The 23,495-nt window shown below is 44.0% G+C and overlaps 1 protein-coding gene across 2 annotated transcripts in view; it reads left to right on the forward strand.

The window, feature by feature from the left end:
* The window catches only part of vash2 (vasohibin 2), a 145,132-nt gene that overhangs the window by 94,209 nt on the left and 27,428 nt on the right, over positions 1–23,495 (forward strand). The window contains exon 6 of one of the 2 annotated variants that reach the window (XM_078557044.1): positions 4,447–4,565. In XM_078557044.1, the coding sequence (XP_078413170.1) occupies positions 4,447–4,565 (119 nt within the window). The remainder of the gene's footprint in view (positions 1–4,446; positions 4,566–23,495) is intronic. The other variant, XM_078557045.1, reaches the window with a different exon arrangement.

Below are 23,495 nucleotides of genomic sequence, written 5' to 3' on the forward strand. Positions count from 1 at the left end.
GCGGACCCAATCGGGGGCACTGATCAGGTCCACGACCACCCCTGCCTGCCCCCACACAACCCCCCACCACCCTCCCGACGGGGTGAAAATTCTCCCCGTTGTTATATTGAGAAACCGCCTCAATCTATAACCGGGCTATTGGTGTACATATAGACTAATTCTTGTAGATGTAACAAGCGACTGGGAAATTTTGGAGAATTCGAAAAGGCATTTGATACTTTGTCATACATCAGACTTGTGGGCAAATGTAGAGCTCATGGAATAAAAGGGACAGCGAAACAAGAATACAAAATTGGAAACAGAGAGTAGTGGTTAATGGATGTTTTTTGGACTGGAGGAACCTTTGCAGTGGACTTCTCTAAGCGTCGTTTTTAAGACCCTTGCTCTCCCTGATACATTTTAATGACTTTGAACTTGGTGTACAGGACACAGTTTCAAAATTTGTAGATGATACGAAATTTGAAAGCATTGTGAACAGTGAGGAGGATAGTGTAGAACTTCAAAAGGACCTGGACAGGTTGGTGGAATGGCTGGACAAGTGGCAGATGAAATTTAGTATAGAGAAGTGTGAAGTGAATCATCTTGATTGGAAGAATATGAAGAGAAAATATAAAATAAAGGATACAATACTAAAGGGAGTGCAGGAGCACCTGCGGGTATATATGCATAAGCCATTGAAAGTGGCAGGATAGGTTGAGAGTGTGGTTAATAAAGCATACAGTGTTCCTAGGCTTTATTAGTAGGGGTATAGCATACAAAAGCTTGTATCCAAACATACGCATTAGGAGCAGGAGTGGGCCACTCAACCACTCGAGCCTGCTCCACCATTCAATAAGATCATGGCTGATCGGATTGTAACCTCAACCCCACATTCCCACCTATCCCTGATAACCTTTCATCCCCTTGTTTATCAAGAATCTATCTAGCTCTGCCTTAAAAATATTTTTAAGACTCTGCCTCCACCACCTTTTGAGGAAGTGAGTGCCAAAGACTCGTGACCAGCTGAGAGAAAAACATTTCTCCTCATCTCTGCCTTAAAATGGCGATACCTTATTTTAAAAAAGTGATCCCTAGTTCTAGATTCTTCCTCAAGAGCAAACATCCTCTTCATATCCACCCTGTCAAGTCCCCCCAGGATCTTATATGTTACAATCAAGTCACCTCTTACTCTTCTAAATTCCAGCGGATACAAGCCTATCTTGTCTAATCTTTCCTCATAATACAACCCACCCATTCCAGGTATTAGTCTCGTAAACCTTCTCTGAGCTGCTCCCAACACATTTACATCCTTCCTTAAATAAGGAGACCAATACAGTACATGATACTCCAGATATCCTGTATAACTGAAGCTTAAACTCCCTACTTTTATATTCAATTATATAGAGCACTGGTTTGGCCTTAACTGGACTATTGTATCCTGTCTGAGCGCCAAACTTTAGGAAGATGTGAAGGCATTAGAAAGAGTGCAGAAAAGATTCACGAAAATTGTCCCAGGAATGGGGAAGTTCAGTTATGTAGATAGATTGGAGAAGTTGGGATTGTTTCCCTTGGAAAAGAGAAGGTTGAGTGGAGATTAGATAAAGATATTCAAAATCATGAGGGGCCTGGACAGACTAGATAGGAAGAAACTATTCCCGTTGGTGGAAGGTTCGAGAACAAAAGGACACAGATTTAAGGTAATTGGCAAAAGAAACAATGGAGAGATGAGGAGAAACTTTTTCATCCAGCAATTGGTTAGAATCTAGACTGTACTCGCTGAGAGTGTGGTCGAGGCAGGTTCAATTGCAGCATTTGAGTTAATTGGACTATTACCTGAAATGGAAAAATGTGCAGGGCTACGGGGAGGGGGCCGGGGAGTGGCACTAGGTAAATTACTCCTTTGGAGATCCAGCATGATCCTTCTGTGCTGTGACCATTCTGTGATAAACAATGAAGATTTGGAGTTTAATGGATCTATATTATATTGTATTTTTGATTTTCCATGTTGCTATTTTTTAATGAGAGTGGAACGTTTTCACTGCAACCTGTGTATGTGTGTCAGTTAACACATTAGATTGTGGTGATGTACTTGTAACAATGCTAAGAGAGCAGAAGGCTTTGGGAAAAGAACACCTAAAAGAGCTGAAAGATACAAGATGGATGGAGCTGTTGCTGTTACTGATTATGAAAGACAAAATTGCCCAAGGGAATGTCTGTCACTTGGGAAACTTGCAAAAGGACTGACTTGTCCAGATGCTTTCACTGTAACAAGGTACAAGAATTCTGAAGTTCTGTCCATGTTTCACTGTATACAGATGTTAAAATTGCTTAAAAGTAATGTAAACATGGTAAGATTTATTGAATTTTATCAGATTATATAAAAAAAGGGGAAAATAGTTAATTTTTAAATTATATAAATATAATTGTGAAAGTATTGTGTTTACACTGTGAAGGTTAGCAGTCACCTTCCCTTCCAATAATATTTTCACATATACCCCAGAATGTCAGGCTGCTACATTTCATTTACTTCCAAGCCTATTAGCTTATCAAAGAATTCAGCTATTTTCACTGCCCCTCCTAAAAATCTCAAAGCTGTTTTAATGTCACTGATATATATTTTCCTGTCTCAACAGTTGTAAGATTGTACCATAATTGACAATCTGATGGTGTTTGTCGTGGTTTTAATCTTGCAATTTTGCTAGTGTTACAGTTTTGACATAATTTAATTTATTACTGCAGGTCATCCATGGGTGAATTTTTTACTTTTAGAAAAAGGCACAAATAGTTCTAAACTGAAGTTGAGATTAATGTTGTACTTAAGTGCCTTTTGCCAAGTTCTTTTTGCTAAGGCACTTGCTCAGTAGGAGCCAAATCTGCATATTATTGTAATATGACCCAACAACTGGTGGATCATATCAAACAGCACATCCTATTGGCTGTTCACAATAGGCAGTGTATAGATTCTACTCGATCAGCCTGCAAAACTCAAAACATAGGGTGCAACATTAAATGTGATTCTGTGATTGGACAGCACCTACTTAACAATACCAATTGTGCTAAGAATTACACTAACAACCAATTCAAGATTATCAGTTGGGCTCACAATGGGCCTCACTTACACTTGTTAGAAGCTACCTATATTCAGAGGCAGGGCCCTGTCCAGGCATTATGCTTTTTTCAACTAAACAAAAGCCTCAGGGACAACTGTTCCCTGGGGCATTCCCCATGGCAATGCCTCAACCAATCAGAATTGACTTGCCTGGTCTGAATTTAAACAAAAGTTTGGGAATAATTGTTGCTTGGTGCATTCTCCATGGCAAACCTTGATCAACAGACAAAACAGCTAGCCAATCATCAGCACCCTTTTCTCATGCAGTATAAACTTGTACCTTTTGAGATTCGGTACTCTTGTGATTCTGCCCTGATGAGTGCTAGATGACAAGCTTCAACATCATGTCTCTTTTTACAGCAGGTTCTGAACCACCAAATGTCTATTATTGCAATGCTCTTTTAGATTAGGTAGGTGCCATTTTCAAGCACTGGGCTATGTTGAATTAGCTAATTTATTTCAGGACATTACAATGCACCTTCTCATACCTTTGTTAGAAGAAAAATAATTTTCTCTGGCCAAGTTTTGTACCTAGTACCAGTTGTTTAGCAGAGTACTGTGTGCCTGAGTGGACAGGTATGCTACATAACCACTCCTTTTAATTCAAAGTTACTTAATTCAAATTAACTAATAATTCCCCCCTTATCTCATTTCAAAATTTTGTGGTACTTATTTTTATTCTGAACGACTCTGAGTTATTAGTAGACTCTATTACTCTTTTTCCCTCACAATCTACAACAGCACAGTGCAACCCCAAGCTCCATCACTGTGCATCCTCACATTCAAATTTATGCCTTTCAGTAAGCGTGGCTGTTTTTGCTTCCTCTTCACACTCTTTGGGAATAACTACTGCCTAAGCAATTGAAGAATCTTCAGCTGCAGCTAATCTTCTCCCATCAGAGATATAAAAAAATTTCAAATAAAATGCATGCAAGTTTGTAAGGACATGATGTTGAGCTTTCAAAATGTATTTTCAATAGCCAGGTATCAACACTATAATTTAGCACAAATAGGACTGGATTGTCACATTGCACTGGAGTGTATGACCGAGGAGAGAAGATTATTTGCCTTGAGGATCCTATTTTTCTCTGCTACTGATAATCCGAGTGTTTAGAGCACTATTGAAAAAAGAAAGAGAGCTTCTCTTACTCACCGCCTTTTTGTAGATGAGCTGAGAATGTAGATTGTTTATGAATCAGCCTGTCATTAAAAGCTGTTTTGTCTGTTGACCTTTATGAAACTATTCTACATACAGTAGCCAAGCTATCCCACAAAGACACTAGTCATTCATATTAACACAAGCATTCACATTCGCTAGCATTAATATTATTTTTATTATTTTATTTCCCATGTGGAAGCAGATTATAAAAACCTCAGGTTCCCAGTCTCCAGTTAAAGAACGACAAAGGGGAAAATCCTTATCTCCGCGCCGTCGGCAGATGAGCCCTCCAAGACGACTTAACCGAAGAGATAAATCGTAAGTTGTTTGCTTTTAGATGATGGGCTTTAGCTGAGTCGGACCAATCCTAGTAATAGAATTACATATCCTTTCATATTATTGTATTATTGTGTACAGCAGAATTTTGAGGCCATTTGTTTCCTTTATCTTGCAGGTGTTCACCAAATTCCTATAGTTCATTTGGTCCACTGATAGTTTATTAAGTAAAATATGTGTATATGCAAATATACCTGTATTATGGTGTGTTGTTATAGATTAATGATTATCAGTCATATTTTTCCACTATTCCCTGATAATGTTTATTGCACCATAATATTATACAGCCTGGCAAGTAACAGTTTTTCTATTTGACAATGCATAATTCACTACCAGAGTCAGTTTTCAGTGTGCATTACTAGATGGGTGAAGCCTTTGAGGATGAAAATTTTATTTAATAGCTATATTGCTTGAAACGGCCATAGCAGGTTTGTGCTGCATGGAGCCAGCGCCGCTCACTGGAGCGGTGCCTCAGCAATCCTAATAATCTGCTGGGGGCCAGATTGCTAGATTGCTCTGTTAACCTGCAAAGCTATTTGAATGCTGGTATCCACAGCCATGATGGCAGCAGTATGAACTTCCATTGCAGCCTTCAGATGTTGGTTGGCTGCTATTTGTGCTGTAGTGGAATCTGAAACATCAGCCATCAGATGCGGCATCATAGTTGGCTAGTTCCACAAGTTTGCTGGTGGAGTTGACCACCACTTCCATGCTGTGAAGGTTGGACTCCAAGCTCTGCACAAAGCTGTGTCAATTGGTGCTGGACTCCTCGATGCTTCTAGACATCGACTGCAGGCTTTCTGACAGATGTCTCAATGTCCAAGCATTTTGGTGTGTATGTCCATCAGCCTATTCCTGCTTGACCCATTGGAGTCCTCATCCAGGTCCTCTACAGCAGACTCGAGCGGGACATTGCCTGCCATGAGCTGGGACCTGCACCATCCTTGCCCCTACCATGGCTACTGCAGACTTGTGCTCAGCGTCTCACCGTATTGTAGATCCTATCCCTACGCTCTCCTCCAAGTTACACGCAGTGTTGTATCTAAACTGGTGGCTGCAAGAGTGATATCGTGTGATGGTGTGTCTTCACCATCACTGTCTTCTTGTTCTTCCTCCACTGCCTGAGCGGCTTACAGTTCTCAGTTATCTGAAAGGCGAAAGGGACAAAGGTAAGATTGTGATTGGGGAGTGAAGAAAGTATATCATCAGCAACTTGTAAATCAAAAGATGAATGGGGGGGTGGGGGGGAAGTGGAATGTGAGAAGGAATGCTTAGATATAAGGATATCTTCACCTTTAGTTGATCCAGCCCCTCAGGTGGCCATGGACTCAGCATTCACTTTTCCCTTAATGGCCAGCATTGCCTCCCCCTTGGGGCTTAGAACATGTAGGTGCACCTGTCCCCACCTTTTCTTGCAAGATGGAGGGAAATGTGTCAGTGAGTGTCATGCAATGTGTTTGGGTGATGTGGCTGTCATGGCTGAATAGCTGGCAGTGTTTGCAAAGTGTGAGATGTGGAGTGAGGTTTTCAGTAATGTTAAGTGTGCCTGGGTGAAGTGACGCTAATAATGTTTGGTAGGAGTCCTGATTTTTAGAGATTGTTGGTAGGTGAGTGACTGCAGTGTGATGAATTGAGCAATGCATGAGGATAGTGCTATAGTTGGTAGGATATGGCATTTGAAGGTGCATTCATAGCCCTTGACCATTTATGTGAAGCCATTAAACTTCTCATGGCACTGCATCCAGATCCTTAAGGCTAATCTCCTGGCATTGACCTCTGCACTATCTGTTCCCATTACCTTTTCAACGTGTCTGCAGGACTTCCTGGCCACCTGAGGATGCAAGAGATCGTTCCTCCTTTTCATCCCCTTCACCAGGACCTCTGGTGCAGAACCTGAAGACCTGGTTGTCCACTCTCTTGCATGATAAACCAATCTTCAGCCTTTTCTAAGTTAGGTTCAGTTGTTGAATGACACCCAGCAGCTACTCCAGCCACAATGCACTTCCCCTTTAAGAGGTGCAGGCTAACTTTAAGTGGTGCAACTTATTAATGACAGTAGGCCCTCACTGGTGCATGCAACCAATGGACAGGGTGCTTAGTGCTGACTGCGTGCAGAAATCATTATAATGAGCAGGCAGCATGAAGTTGGTATGCTGCCTGCATTACACCAAGCGGGTGTGGGCAATCCTACATCGCAACCTCTGTGCCCGTTTTAGGGGCTATCCAATTTAACCCCCACAGATTTCAGGAGAGGAGATTTAAGAAGAAAAAATCAGGAAAACAAAGGAAGGAAACATTATGGATATGGAATAAATATAAAAAGTAAAGGGGATAATGAAGAATACTTAATGTAAATTTTAAAATCCTATTTGGATTTCAAATGATTACAATAAAAATATAAGGGGAAAGCCCTTTAACAGATGAATCCAACAATGTTCTTGTCCTTAATATCTTATAATGAATCAAAGTTAATTCCTTGGGCAGGATTTTCCCCTTGTCGAGTGGGCGCGGCGGGCGGGCCCAAGAAGGCTGCGAGACCGACTGCCACCCGCGATCAGGCTCCGACCGTGATTTCATGCTGGCCGGCGTGCTAAGAGCCTCAGCGCTGCTGAGGTGGGAGTGGGAGGAGCGCGAGCACTAAAGCGTGCGCATGCATGGGGGAGCGAGCACTGACAGCTCCCTGAAGGCACACAGCTGCCTCAGGGAGCTGAAGGATTTTAAAATGAAAAATAAACTTTTTACATATTATATAAACATGTCCCCACATGTGACTCAGTCACATGAAGAGGAACACGTAAAAAAGGATGTTAAAAATTTTTTATTGATTTTTTTTTTAGTGACTGTTGGAAACCTCATCCCACCCATGGATGAGGTTTTGTTAAAAATGCAAAGGCCACCTGGCCTATTTGCCCACCTGTCAGGAAAGCAGAAGACTTTACTGGGGTTTGCAGTTATACAGAAGGAGATAGAACGTTTCTGTACTAATTACCATGAAGAGCTGCTGTACTTGACTGAACCTTCACTTTCTGCTACATGTTTCAACTCTTTAATTTTGCTTGTTGGAATTGTTTTGGTGTTCAAAGATTAACTGAACACATTTTACCAAAAATATTCACATCTTTCCTCATTTGATTATTCCCATAAACTTTAGCATCAGCTTACCTGGGGACAAAAATCACCTGCATAGTGTCCCAGGAGTCTCCCACACTTGAGAATCCCAGTTTCATATATTGCGTTTCTCCTTTTGGCAGATTTAGTGTATTGCTGTTGTTAAGTACGTGGAAAAGCTACAGGTTCATTCACCACTTGTCCAGTGACAAGTCAGACAGCATCTCAATCACAGCAACCAGATGGTCAATCTGTTTTCAGGTCAAGCCAGATGACTTGTGGCACCAATATAAAAACAAAATATTGTGGATCCTGGAAATTGGAAATAAAAACAGAGAAAGCTGGAAATGCTTAGCAGGTCTGGCAGCACCTAAGGAGAGAGAGTCAATAACTTTCCTCAGAACTGGAAAAGGCTGGAGAAGTTATAGGTTTTAAGCAAGTCCAGGGGCAGGGACGAAAACAGAAAATGCTGAGAAAACACAGCAGGTCTGGCAGCATCTGTGGAGCGAGAAACAGGGTTAATGTTTCGAGTCCGTATAACTCTTCTTTGGAACTGAGGCAGGGAAATAGGAGAGTGGAGGAAAGAACAAAGGGAAAGGTCTGTGTTAGGAATGGATTCCTGAGAGATTAAATGACAAAAACATAAACTGAGAATGTTGGAAATGCTCAGCAGGTGAGGCACAAGTCACGATGGCGAATGATTGTGGCACTTTTGTTTATAATGTAATGATTCCATCATCCAACACCAGGGGCAGAATTTTCACCGACTGGACCTTCAGGGAGTGGGTGGATCAGAAAGTAAGGAGAGAATCTGCCATTCAGGATTGCTCTCTACTCTTTAACTCCACTGTGTGTTAGCGATGTCAGTGATCAATTCCCCACCCAGAGGCCCAGCTTGATTGAGAGAAGGTCTTCAGTTGGGTGGGGAGCCAGTCACTGACGGCCACAGTAACAGGTCAGCCTGTGTGGGACTAGCGGGTTGACTGGACTAGGTAGGAGGAGGGGTTTGACCGGAGGTGGGTGATCGGATGGGTCAATGGAGGAGGCTGCCAATCCCAGGATGAAGGTCAATTCCTAAGGCAAGGGGAAACAGGGCATGGTGGATGGGAGGTTGGAGGCCTCGAGCAGAAGGCTACAGGGGCAGGGGGAGGGGGGGCGGTCATCCAATCACAGAGGCCGCTTAGGCAGGAGATCAAGTGTGAAGGCAGTTACCTTCTGGACCCACCAAATCCTCACCTTGGAGAAGTGGCTGGGTTCACAATGGTCCCGGAAACCTGGCTGGCAGCAGTAAGAGTCTAAATATTGCATCTAACTGAGTCTTATAGCCTCAGTATCAAACTTGAAATGACAGCCCACCTCTTTACACTGCGCTGGCTGCCCACCCACTTTCCAGCTTCAGGTAAAGTTGGAAATGGGAGGTTTGTTTCTTTCAGTTAAAATTCAGCCTTAAGTTAATAAGAGAGCAGCCCTTAATATTTGTCAGGATTTGCCTAGAGTCATTGGAAAGCTATTTATTTTTATTCATTGTTGCGGTGTGGGCATTGCTACCAAGGCTGGCATTTCTTGTCTGTCCCTAGTTGTCCTTGAGAACGTGATGGTGGACGACTTCTTCAAACATTATAGCCCATGTTGGAAGGTGTTTCCACAGCACGAAGGCCCAGTAACAGTAAAAGAACGGCAATGTATGTGCAACTGAGAATGTAATGGGACTTCAAAGTAATTGTGTGGCCATGCACGGGCTACATTTGTCTTTCTGGATGGTGATGAACTGATGGAACTGGGCAGTGTTCTAGAATGTAATTTTAAAAAAAACTATTTGCAATGAAAATATCCCTGGATATATTTAAGAGTTCTAACCTGGTGTCGTTTTATTAATAGAACTGAAAACAGGTTTGTTAAAAAAAAAATTGCATTTTTGATCAGATGAAGTAACCTGATTTTAAATAGTAAAGTATTCAGAACCAATTACTAAAAACACTGGTGGACAGTAATCAGTTCCTTAGAAAATTAAGAAAAAAATTTAAAATGTGTCTATTAATGTCCTAAGGTCAAAAAAAAGGCTTCGGGCTGGATTTAATGTTGGTGACTGGGACCTTGCCCTCTGGTTGGAGACCTGGTGGAACATGTGTCGCTACCATAGGGGAGGCCCGAATAAATGAAGTGCCTGTCAGGCACTTAACTGGCCTGGGCCTTCCCTGGGATTTGGGATCCCAGGGACAGGAACCCCACCCAGCGAAAGCTGCCGGCCAATCAGAGGCCAGCAGCTCTCCATGGCTGGCAGCAATCCATTGCCGGCAGTGTCACCGGGGGCGGTGGTTGCCTGTTGCTGGAAAGGCTCCAAGGACTTCACCCAGGATAACCATTAGATGCTGGATACAGGTGAGTGAGGGTGGGGTGAGGGTCACAGGGAGAGGGCTGCAGGAGAGAAGGGGAAGATGGGGGGGTTGGAGGTAAGGGTGGGAGTGTCTTTCAGTGCCCGCCTCCCTTCCCAATGCCGAGTCCCTTGATCAGGTACAGAGTACCTGATGATGAGGAACTGCTCTCAGTAGGTCACTAGCTAACCCTACAGGGTTTGCCGAGAGGCCTTTGGGAGACATGGGAAAGCTGTGCGACTCCCATTAAATTCCAGTGGACTCAGGGATAGTTGATGTCAATTGGCTCATTAATGACCCTGATTCCCCACTTTACCAGACACTGAGTACCACCAGGACCTGAATTCCCTTATCACCACTAGACTCTGGTTCTCCCCATTACCACCAGGCCCCCAATTCCTCCCCTCCCACCATGAGGCTTTCATCCTATCCCCTCAAGCTCCTGTTGTCTCCCCCGCTGCTGGTATCACCAGCCAGTGAATCTCTCTCCTCCCCACCAATTGAACCTTTTATCCCCGCTATCAACTCTCCCCTCCAATTCAACCTCTTCTCCCTCTCCCCCTCCTCTAGTCTATCCGTACCCTCCACCCTTGTCAACCCAGCTCTGGATTGACCTCCTCCAACTCCAGTTAATTAGGCTGGCTTCCAGGCAGGGAACCAATCAACGTCAATGAAACACCCACGCATCAGGTCAGTGAAAATTCTGCCCTTTGTCTCATCCAGTTAAAGGACTTAACTGACAACCCCAGATATCTTGTGTGTTGCAGGGGTTAATCTCTGTGGGCTGAATTTAGTCAATAGCTGATCTTCTACTTACTTTAGAATAGATGCGCCATCTTATATAAGTTGCTCTGAAATTCCACCCCAACTAAGTAGGCAAAATGTGACAGTCCCTTGTTTGCAGAAGTGGAAGAGGCAGGTTGACTACCAATTGCTAAACTAAGCTGCTGCACTGGCTGCATCAGAACTAATCCCCTTTCCAACTATGTTAGTACATTATTTAATGGCATTTGGCTACTTCATCGTGTGAGATAAGCTATATGGCCCTTGAGGCATAGCAGGGACTTTAAAATTCATGAAAGGGCTCTGTCCCAGCAATTTGTCCTGAAAGATATCGGGTCTATTTTAATGTGGTTGGAAACTGAATTAAATTCAAAGAGAGGAAGGCTGAATGGAATGTAGGTGACCTAATATTAATTGTGAAGAAAGACACTTGCAGAGATCCTTATAAACTAATTTCATACTAAAATGTTAAACTATTATTTTTCTAAGGTTACCAAAGGTAGCTCCCACAATCTTACCAGCTCTTTGTCATTGCGCTGCTATCAGTCAGGCTAACTTCCAAGGAATTATGCAGGAGGCAGTAAGATTATTGGAGAGAGGGAATGGCAGAAGCATAAGAGGCAGGAGTTTGAGCATAAACAATTGCAAAAGACTGGATGCAGATCAAATTGAGAGCTATAATGAAGGATGTATACTGATTGAGAGACCTGGTGCAAGAGGGAAATCTACATTGACCAAGAGACAAAGAGGCAGTGAAAAGATGCTAAGATGAAATAAGTTACAGAAAATGCATAGAAAGGAGAATCAGAAAAGTGCAGTAAAAAGCAAGACTTAAATCAGAATTAAAGGTGAAATAAAATAAAGAGAAATGAAGGTAACCTACAATGTAAATAAGGAGACAAACCAAGAAACTGAGAATGAAAGATCAGTACAACAATATAGAATTTAAAATGAAGGATAAAAGAAATCAGTGTAGAAATCAGGGCTAAACAGAATATGGACATAAATGTTTAGGGAAAAAAAATTACTGTGGATAATGTTATAGAACAAACCTGTTAAACCAAGAACTCTTCAAAATAATTTGTTCATAAGGCACTGGGACCAGATGAGATATATCTAAGGATACTGAGGGAAGTGAGAGTGGAAATTTGCAGAGACACTGGCCATAATTTTTCAGTCATCCTTAGGCTGAAGGGTGGTCCCAGAGGACTGGAGAATTGCAAATGTTATACCCTTACTCAAAAAAGGATGCAAAGATGAACCCAGCAACTACAGGCCAGTCAGTTTAAGTTTGGCGATGGGGAAACTTCTAGACACAATAATTCGGGACAAAATTAACATTCACATGGACATGGAAAGCCAGCACCGATTTTCCAAGGGTAAATCATGTTTAACTAACTTGCAGGAGATTTTTGAGGAGGTAACAGAGAGGGTTGATGAGAGTACTGCTGTTGATGTGTGGCACATGGACCTCCAGTAGGCGTTTGATACAGTGCCACACAACAGACTTGTGAATGAAGTGATAGCTCATTGAATAAAAGGGACAATGGCAACATAGATATGGAATTAGCTGAGTGACGGGAAACAGAGACTAGTGGTTAATGGATGTTTTTCAGGCTGGAGAAAGGTTTGTAGTGGAATTCCCCGGGGGTCATTGTTGGACCCTTGCTTCTCTTGATATATATTAACGACCAAGACCTTGGTGTAAAGGGCATAATTTCCAATCTGCGGACGATGCAAAACTTGAAGCATTGTGCACTGTGAGGAGGATATTATAGAACTTCAAAGGGACGTGGACAAGTTGGTGGAATGGGCAGACGCGTGGCAGATGAAGCTCAATATGGAGAAGTGTGAGGTGATTCATTTTGGTAAGAAGAACCTGAAGAGACAGTATAAAATAAAAAGTACAACTCTAAAGGGGGTGGAGGAGCAGAGGGACTTGGGTGTTTATGTGCATAAGTCATTGAAGGTGGCTGGACAGGTTGAGAGAGTGGTTAATAAAGCATGCAGTATCCTGGGCTTTATTAATAGGGGCATAAAGTACAAGAATAAGGAGGTGATGTTGAATTTGTATGAGTCACTGGCTCGGCCTCAGCTGGAGTATTGCATCCAGTTCCGGGTAACGCACTTGAGGAAGGATGTGAAGGCATTAGAGAGGGTGCAGAAAAGATTCATGAGAGTGGTTCCGGGGTGAGATACTTCAGTTATAAAGATAGATTGGAGAAGTTAGCACAGTTTTCCTTAGAGAAGGCTGAGAGGAGATTTGATGGAGGTATTCAAAATGACGAGGGGTCTGGACAGAGTAAATAGAGAGAAACTGTTCCCACTCATGAAAGGATCAAGAATGAGAGAGCACAGATTTAACATAATTGGTAAAATAAGCAAAAGTGATATGAGGAGAAGCATTTTTACACACTGAGAGGTTAGGGTTTGGAATGCACTGCCTGAGAGTGTAGTAGAGGCAGGCTCAACTGAAGCATTCAAAAGGGAGTTATACTGTTAATTGAAAGGGAACAATGAGCAGGGCTATGGGGAGAAGGCAGGGGAATGGTACTTGGTGAGTTGTTGTTCATTCGGAGAGCCGGTACAGACAAGATGAGCCAAATGGCCTCCCTCTGCACCATAACAATTCTGTGATTCTGTGATTTAAGAATGTGATTTATACAAGTATTAGAACAAATATTGGAAAGATATTTTCCTCAACCTAATACCATACAGTTTGCCTCTCCAATGGCTCAGCTGGTTAAAGAAGTGAATAATTGTAGTGTGCAGTCCAAATAAAGGTCCCAGGTCCTATTTAAGAGTAGAAAATTCTGGAAATTCTCAGCAGGTCTGAAGAGAAACAGAGTTAATGGCTGAGATTTAACCATAAAACAGTAGAAATGTTGTAGTGCAGAAAGAGGCCATTCAGTCCATCATGTCTGCACTGGTTGGTGATGTTGGTGATGGGGAGAAGTTTTGGCACACTGTTTGGAAAACTGGTGGGAACCATGTGTAACTTCTGTTGGGGAGGTCCAACCAAATTAAGTGCTCGTCAGGAACTTAACTGGCCAACGTCAGGCCTTCCCTGGGATTTGGAACCCAGGGGGTGGAAATTCTACCCACCGAGAGCTGCAAGCCAGTCAGAGGCCGACAGCTCTCCATTGCTGATGGCGCTGCTGGGAGCTGCGACTGCTGCCAGTGATGCTCTAAGCACTTCACCAGGGATCATCGTTGTATCTCTGGACACAGGCAAGTGGGGCGGGATGGGGGTTGTGAAGAGGTGGTCACAGGAAGGTTGGAGGCAAGGGCAGGGGAGTTGCTTTCAGTGGCTCCCCCCTTCCCGATTCCGATCTCTTGATTGGGCACTGAATGCCTGTGAACAAAGAACACCACCATCCTCTGAGGCTGCAGGCAAACCCAACAGGGTTGGTTGGGTGGCCTTCTGGAGGCATGGGAGAACATGTGACTCTCCTTTAACCCCTGAGATGCCGGCCTGAATCTTGCGTTCCGAGGTTGGGTGCTCGCCAAAATAGTGCAAAAAGACATCGGGCGGGCGTCCCGACATCATGGCGCACGCGTGCAATATTGAGGTTGGCAGATGTGCGTGGGAGTCGGAACAGCATCCGCCATCAATTAAAAGGCCAATTAAGGTCATTAAAAAGCCTAATGCCTGTGATTTTACGCTGCCCCATGCGATTTTTAGCTTGTCGCATGGACAAAACAGGTGGACGGTATTCACGTTTTAATCGTTCCCTCATCCAAGGGTGGGATGAAATCTCCATTTGGATACAAAATAAAAAGAAATGTCTGGGGACTGTTTTATCTGTGAGGTATTTTTTCAGGTGCTTGGTTATGCTGCATGGATGTTTTTTGCAGCATTTTTGTGCTTTATTTCATTATGTGGAGGCCTGCAGCTCCCCAAGGCAGCTGTCTGCCTTCAGGGAGCTCAGTGGAAGCGCTCACCCGCACCTGTGGTGACGTCGGCACCTGCCCTCTCCCTGCCCCCACCAGCAGTGCTGAGCCTTTCTCAGGGCGCTTTTCATACTGGTTGGCTGTTAATTGGCCAGCCAGCATGAAATCGCAGTCGGGGGCCCGTTTCCCATCTGCTCCTGGGCCCGCTGATCGTGTGCATTCGACGAGCGCAAAATTCAGGCCACCATTGTATTCTGGTAGATCCCGGTATAAAAGTTAACCTGGCGCACATGACGATCCCAATTTTTCAGCACCAGAAGTCATGTTTAGGCCTACACTCAACACATAAGTCGTCCCTCCTTTTCTGTTAAGAAATGCCACCTCAGAAATACATGTTTCCTTACCTTATAAGTGGTGCATGAGATCAAGCAGATGATATGGGGTGTCTTGCCAAGAAGATGCGCGGGAGTATAAGACCTGCCCACACACAGTAGACCTCATGTGGCAAATGATAAACAAAAATGGGTCCTCCAGCAAAAGCAATGAAGTACAAAGCAGGTTTCAAGCTAAAAGCCTAACATTTGCTAACTGGTCAAATAATTGTGCTGTAGCGAGGGAATTCAGTGTTAGTGAAAAGCTAGTCCGCGAATGGAAGAAGAAGTAATCGGCCCTGAGGAAGATGTCAAGATCAAATATGTGCCAGGAGAATAGGGACCAGCCAATGGCCTGATCTTGAGAAGCATGTATCGGAATGGGCCCCCATAAGTCGTCAGAAGGGTTACATCTCCACCAGAAATGCAATGCGTATAACTGGGCCAAATCAAACCCTGAGTCCAGTAAAAATTTCACAACAGCAGCCAATTGGAGTAGATGCTTTCGGGAATGCAAATGTCTGTTGTTGCAACAGAAGACCAAGAACTATCTCAGACTACCAAAAGATTTTGATGCCAAAATTACTGTTTCCAGCGATTCATCATAAGACAGCAGCAAAAACACGAGTACCCATTATGCCACATTGGCAGCATGAATGAAATGCCCATAAATTTTAATATGCCCAGCAACCAAACTGTGGAGTTGAAACCACAGGACATGAGAAGACAAGATTTACGGTGGTACTAGCCTGCATGGCCGATAGAAGGAAATTAAAGCCTATGGTAATTTTTAAATCTAAAACCCTGTTGAAAATCAAGTTTCCTGCAGGTGTTTTTGTGCATTTCCTGACAATGGTCGGATCATTAAAAAAATGCAGAATATTCAATTCAGTGGATAGTGAGGAAGATGATTTGTTGGGGAGGGACGATTCTAAGACTGAAAGCGCCATATCTGACCCACAGTGGGATCCTTCTGATAATGCCATAGCCAAAGTGACTCAGAATGGATTCGATTAACTCTGCGTCAGATGCCGAAGGTGATGAATTTGATGGCTTTTAAAACTTTTTGTCTGTGATTGTAGAATTAAGTGATTCAATAAAATGTGTCACATTGATTTAATTTGAATTACTAGGACTATGTCTTTTTGTCACATTTCAAAATGGCGACCATCTACACCAATACTGGTGGATGACATTTTATATTTGGCTCATAAGTCGACTCCTGTTTTTGAAAGGATTTTTTGAGGTTTCAAATGTCAACTTATACGCCGCGGCCAATGGTAATTGGTGTCAAGTGGCTCATTAATGAGCCTAATTGACATCTCACTGCGAGCGGGCAAGTTACATGCATCGGCCCCTTGCCATCTGGGACTTAATCATGGGTGGCTTTCCTGCCGCTGGCGGACTGACGTGCAGCTTCCTGCGCGATATTGTGGGCATGGCCACAATGTTCCCTGCCTAACATTTCAGGCTGTTGTATCTTCTTGGTTTGTGCTAAATTATCTAATCTCAGCTGGGAGAGTGGTAGGAGCATTCGAATTGGCCTCAGTACCTCTGGATTAGACAGGAAAATGTTGGCCAGGTTTCCCTTCTTGGTTGCTAACTAATGACTTGTGTTCTTTTGAGTGTGTGTGAACCTAGAGTGAGAATACAGAAAGACATGGCTACGATGCACTGACAAGCCATTAGCCTCACAACATTCAGTGTCAGATTCATACATGAGGAGTGACCACTTGGGTGAGATACTGAAGGCATTGACTCCTTGCTTTGACGCTCATGCAACCAAATCAAGGTGTTAAACCTTTGGAAGAGGAAGAGGGAAAATACATGGAAAAGGAAGTAAAAAGAGCAAAAAAACAGTGGCATTACTTTCTTTAAATTACATATGTTTAATCTGTGCTGGTCTATAGGGGGAGGTCTTGTAGCGCAGTGGTGGAATTCCTACCTCTGGGCCAGAAGGTCCGGGTTCAAGTTCGAATTCAAGTCATGGAAGGCTGATGGTAGGTGGTTAGAACAGGAGGGTTCCTATTCAGCCAGAAGGTGACAGCAAACCACTGCCGTACTTTGCCAAACATAATCAGGGACCAATCCAATGGAAGCCAATGGTCGGCAACACCCTCTTAGGGCATGATACCTGAAGGAGGAGGATACTGGTGTATATATAGGCAGATGTAATAAATATGTCTCTTAGGACTGTGTTAACCATAGGTTACTCAGGAAGCTTTTCTTAGGGAATATTTGGCTCTGATATTTTTGGATGCCATTTCAAGGCTAAATTGGTGTCTGCATCCTGCGCGCACACACAAACACCTCTGGTGTGGGCCTTGTCATACACCATATTGGGTAGGTCATCCAGACGGGTGCTCGAAGTATGCAAAGTAGGCAGATCATAGAGTTGTTTGTTCGTATCTACTAGGTTCTGATGATGGATGTTATATACCTAGTAGTTCAAGGTAATAAGATGAACAGGTGTTGGGTAATGATTAGTTACTTATACTCAGATGAGTATATAAAGAAGAGTGAGCCAGCACTGTGGTGATGGTGTTAGAGTGGAGAAGTCAGCTCCGTGACAAGCAATAAACAGTCTCCACCAAAGCATCCCAGTCTCAGTGTCTCCTTCACAGCCAGGCTTGGGAACTTCACTGGTACTGTTAACTCGAGTCAGTGACTTGGACTCGAGTCTAACTGAAGTCAAATTTCTTTTGACTTGTGACTTGACTTGGACATTCCTCAGGCTAAAAAAGCAGCACTTTTCTTAATTCTGCCACAATACAGTCAATCAATGATTCAGCATAAACCATGATGTAAGGATGAGCCCACTCATTGCCACCACTGGCTGCTTTGGAGAGATCCACAGCAGCGAATGGCTGAGCAGCTTGTCAATCAGGAATGGCCTAGGTGCCAGATTCTTCATTCTCTCCTTTCTCATTGACCACATGTGAGGTCATTGTGTTGCATCAGTGGAAACACCCAGAGATGGAGGATGCAGCTCCAGCTTGTGAGCTAAATAAAAGGTTTCGACCCCATTCCTGCTGGCACGCGCTGCTCACTCCAAAACAAAAACTTTGCATGGCTGCCCCCACCCCAGCTCTTCCATGACCATCCCCGGGTCTTCCAGTGGTGCTCCTGACCCTTCCATGGCTGCTGCTACCCCTGACCTGACTTCCACAGACGCCCCCAACCCAACTCTTCCATGGCTGCCCCCACCCAAGCTTTCAATGGCCTTGTGCATGAACAGGAAAGAGGGACAGGGGAATGTGAGAAGAGAGAGGGAGACAGGGGAGAAGGACAGGAGAGCAGGTCATCAGCACACACAAGGGAAACCATTGACTGTGTTACATTTATTACATTTACTAACTGTATTGAATGCTGAAATGCTGAGGTCACTTTGATCATCATCGTGCGTAACATGTGTATTGCTCTCACAAGCTATACAACAATCATGCCATGACCAGAAGTCATATCATTTGGTTACAAAAGTTATGAAAATCCGGTCACAAAGAGAACTGCTGTCTGTAAAACAATGTCAAAAGAAGGTGATTGATGGCCTTGTGACAACATCAAATTTTGTTCAATTTTGCCATCCTGAAAAGTAAGTTTTAACATTATTTTCTTTCACAAATTAAATGCAATTTTTACATGTGCTTACATTTGAAGAAACACTTTTTCCGAATTTATTATTCTGAATGATTTCAGATAATATATTAGTTGTAATATTGTCATTGAAATCTTCCATCATGAATGTACAAAATTCCTTTAACGTTTAGGCTACTATTAAATTTACAATCGATTATCCAGTCACTAGTCAACAGGTTTGTGTCTGGAAAATAGGCAAAGTTCATCTAACAACAGGAATCAGCCTGCCGACTGGGATTATTATTACTCTGCCAACAAATGGAACAAAGTAAAGGCATCTTCAACTTCTATGTTTGCATTTTAGTTCCTTTCAGATTTGCAGAGTACGGTGAAGTAAAGCAATAAGAGTAAGAGGATATATTACTGGCTTTCACTTTAAAAAAAGACTTGTGACTTGACTTGGGGGGAAAAACTGACTCGGTTGTAACTCACTGTTAGTCAGTGATTTGACTCTAGTGGTGCCATTCTCGACCTCAGTGCTCCAGATAATGCCCTTGTTAACCTCGCACAGCTGAATATGTGTTCAGCAGCTGGAGCAACCTCAACCATTGCTATTTAAAGAGATCACCAACCACTTTCAGGTTAGTTGCTGATTGATTTCTGCTGGCTGCTGTTGAGTTAGTAGAAGAGTTTGGAGGCTGGTGCTAATATTTAAAGTTGGTGAAGTGTCCAACGAGTGTTGTGGCACATGGTGAACGCCTTGATTCTCACTTCATGGGCTCTGCTCAGACCACTTGCTCCTACTTATGAGTGCTATAGTTTTTAATCCCCTCGGCTGGCAGCATGACAGTGAGAGTGAGCAGAGGTGACACAGAGGAGGACAAGCTACTCAAAGAGGGAGGAGAATGAGGGAGAAAAGGGATCTCAGCAGGAGGCCATATCCCACTAGGATTTTCAGTGAGAAATTCTACCTCAACCTTTGCAAGGTTGTCTGTGTGATGTCTCTGTTTCACTAAAAAGGTGCTCACTGAAATCTTCTACCTGCTGTGAGCAGACCTGCAGCCTCAGAGCGGAGGGACAACACATTACCAGTGGTTGTAAAAATGACCATGATCTGGAACCACTTTGCATCGTGCTACATCCAGGCTGGAGCAGGTCACATTTCCAACATCTCCCAGTGCACTGTCTATTAATGCTCTGTATGCAAAGAAAGGGAAATATATTCCATTGTCTCTTTCCAGAGAGAAGCTGGCAAGATAGCAGACTTCCCCCATCATGCAGGGTGCCGTTGCATACACACGTGTTGCTTTGGAGATGCAGCATGTAAAGACCATAAGACATAGGAGCAGAAATTAGGCCATTCAGCCCATCGATTCTGCTCGGCCATTCAATCATGGCTGATAAGTTTCTCAACCCCATTCTCCCGCCTTCTCCCCGTAACCTTTGATCCCCTTACCAATTTATCTCGGTCTTAAATACACTCAATGACCTGGCCTCCACAGCCTTCTGTGGCAATGAATTCCATAGATCATAGATTCACCACTCTATGGCTAAAGAAGTTTCTCCTCATCTCTGTTCTAAAAGGTCTTCCCTTTACTCTGAGGCTGTGCCCTCGGGTCCTAGTCTCTCCTACTGATGGAAACATCTTCCCTACGTCCACTCTATCCAGGCCTTTCAGTATTCTGTAAGTTTCAATCAGATCCCCCCTCATCCTTCTAAACTTCATCGAGTATAGACCCAGAGTCCTCAAACGTTCCGCATATGTTAAGCCTTTCATGTAAACTCTGAAATGTATCGCAAACGCAAAGAATTCCACTCCCAATGTCTAGCTGGTGTATGCTCAAACTCAGCACATCATGCAGGTCAATGCCTGGTATCCTGGCAGCATTCACAATGACTTTATTTTGCAATGCACCATCAGCACTTCAGCCACCATGAGAAAGCGGAGGTTACAAGGGCTATCCACTGGCCATCGGGCTGATGACAAAGGTGCGCGACCCATGGACACATGAAGCATGCATATAATGAAAGCCATGCTGGTCCTCAAGCAGACCATTGGAGTGCTTAAGCAATGATTCCGCTGTCTGGACTGCTCTGGAGCCCTGCTCTACCTTCCAGTGTACATGCCATGCTTTGTCATGACCTGCTTCATCCTGCACAATCTTGCCATAATGAGGGCACAGCCTTGCCACCAGTTATACAGTAACAGCTGAGGAGGTGGAGGAGAAAGAGAAGGAGAAGAAGGAAGGAAGCAACCAATACATTCCTCTTCTGATTGGGCTGTCCACGAAGAACTCATTCAACTGTGGCACCAATGAACACAACCCCAATTCCCCATTCAACAGCAGTTCCACATCTTATCTTCCCTCTGTCACTGACCATCACAGCATCCTTTTCGCCACAATTCTGAAATAAAATCCACAAAATAAACTGTCCAAGCATAAGTAATCAACCAAACCATCTTATATTCCATACAAGGGTCAACTAATCACCTTTGTGGATTTCCTCAGTATCTGTCTTCTATATCTTTATCTGTCCTAATGCATCTGTGCAGTGCCACCCCAGTAACTGCAGCAGGCTGGTAGAAGGTTGCTGACTTTCAGTGAAGGAGACCACAGATGGCCTTGAAGGACAACCTGAAGCAGCTCTGGCCCTAGAGGGCCTAGCTTTGGACTGCATCACCATGGCAAAGGTAGCAGTAGACTGGCTGACAGGCAACAAGGCACTGATGGAGTGGCAGTGGTTGGAGGATGAATGGTGTCATCCTGAGAGAGGGCAACATGTTTTGCTCCACCATGTCGCTGCCATTCCCTCAGAGCAATGTCTCAGCAACCCTAGCAATGTGTTGGAGGACAGATTTCTGGACTGCAGTGAGACCCTCCAAGCCCCTTTATATATCGATACCACAACTCTGGCAGCACTCTGAGTGTGTCAGGAAGCAAAATGAGCCTTCTGCCTTCTATGTAGCAGCCAGACGTTGAATGGCTTCTGCTTATATTTCAGTTGAAGCTGGAACATGGACCATAGATGCTGCAACATGATTGGGTCTGCCAATCTGCTATTTGAGTTGGCTACCACTTCCACGCCAGAAAGAGTGGACTATAAACCCTCCGCAAAGTCCTGTGCCAAGTTGGTGTTGGATTCCTCCATGCTTCTTGATAGTGACTGCCTGCTTTCTCGCAAGTCTGCCAATGTACCAAGCATTTCCTTGTGTATGCCCATCAATATTCTCCTCAAGGCCATCTCATTGCCGCCCTCATCTGAGTCCTGTGTGGGAGAACACATTGCGACCTCTTCTTCTAGGGAGCTGGCACCTTTTCTGTTCTTAATGCCTGCCTTGGCTGAAAGCCACTTATGGGCCAGCATTTTGCCCACGTCGGGCAGGCTTGGTGGGGGCGGGCGGGAACGGTCGGGAAGCTGAATGCCGTCCGCGATCAGGGCCGGACCACGATTTCACGCTGGCGGGCCAATTAAGGTCTGCCCAGTGTGAAACGCATGCTGCAGTGCTCAGCGCTGCCTCTGTGTGTGTGTGTTGGGGGGAGGGGGGGGTGGGGGGGGGGTGCCGGGGAGGAGGGCGAGCAGGAAACTTCGCACATGCGCGGAAGCACGTGCAAGAAAAGCTCCGTGAGGCACAGAGCTGCCTCCGGGAGATGAAGATTTTAAGAAATAAAAATAAAGAATTTTAAATTGTTAAAAAACATGTCCCCTCATGTGACACTGTCACATGAGCAGGGACAGGTTACTACTGAAATGTTTCAATTTTATTTAATTTTTAATAGCTGCTGAAAACCTCATCCCGTCCGTGGATGAGGTTTCTTAAAAAACCCAAAGGCCGCTTGACCTTTTTGCCTGCCCGCCAACTGTAAGGTTGGACGGGCAGCGAAGAATTTCTTTCAATTATGGCTTCACTGGGCTTAGTAAGCCTTTTAATTGTTGGCGGGCACAATGCGTGCGCCCACTGACTGAAATATCGCGTGTCATTCTACGCTCGTTCGGGTCAGGTGCACGCCCCCCTGACGAGCAGAAAATTCTGGTCGTGGTGTCTGACCACATGCAGATCCTGCCACTAAGCTACCTACTAAAACACACAGAGGGCAGAATTTTTTGTCCTGCAGGCGCCCGACCCGAACAGGAGTGAAATAGTGCGGGATGACGTCAGGCGAGCGTCCCAATGTCATTGCACACTCTTGCAATATTTCCCACAGCAGGCTTATATGCAGCTTTTAAATTAGAAGAGATTGTGGGATGCGGGGGAAGTGGATTGAATGGGACTTTTCCAGTCCCATTCATGCTGTTCACACTCATGGCTGGAAACTCAGTGTGAATGAAAATGACTGGCATGTATCCTAACAAATATACCTTCTTCAATACCTAAGAATGACTAGTTCCACTGGTTAAACCTCTGTGACCTTTCTGAGAGTAATTAAGGATGAACTATAGTAATGGCCGGAATCTGATCTCTGCTGGAGTGTGGCTTCAAAGACAGGATGAAGTGAACCATCCTTGTGTCTTTTTTAAATGTTAAAATGCCCTGAGCTTGAGTACCAGCTGATTGACCACTCCACCTCCACATGTGATCTCGCACAATATCCATCACTGATTCTCAACTTCTTGAAGTCACGGGATCATATACTAACCAGTCACCAGTTTCTATTCCGCTACACTTACAACATCTGTATTTTCGATCTGAGCCAATTTTGGGACATCTCTTTAGGATGTCCCATGACTGTGTTCTATATTAATTAAAAAATAAAATTCCTTTTGTAAAAATGGAAAGTTAGTTGCTGGTTGGTCCTGAAACTCAAAAA

The sequence above is a fragment of the Cetorhinus maximus genome, chromosome 14 (genome assembly GCF_964194155.1).
Source record: "Cetorhinus maximus chromosome 14, sCetMax3.hap1.1, whole genome shotgun sequence".
NCBI classification, from domain to species: domain Eukaryota; kingdom Metazoa; phylum Chordata; class Chondrichthyes; order Lamniformes; family Cetorhinidae; genus Cetorhinus; species Cetorhinus maximus.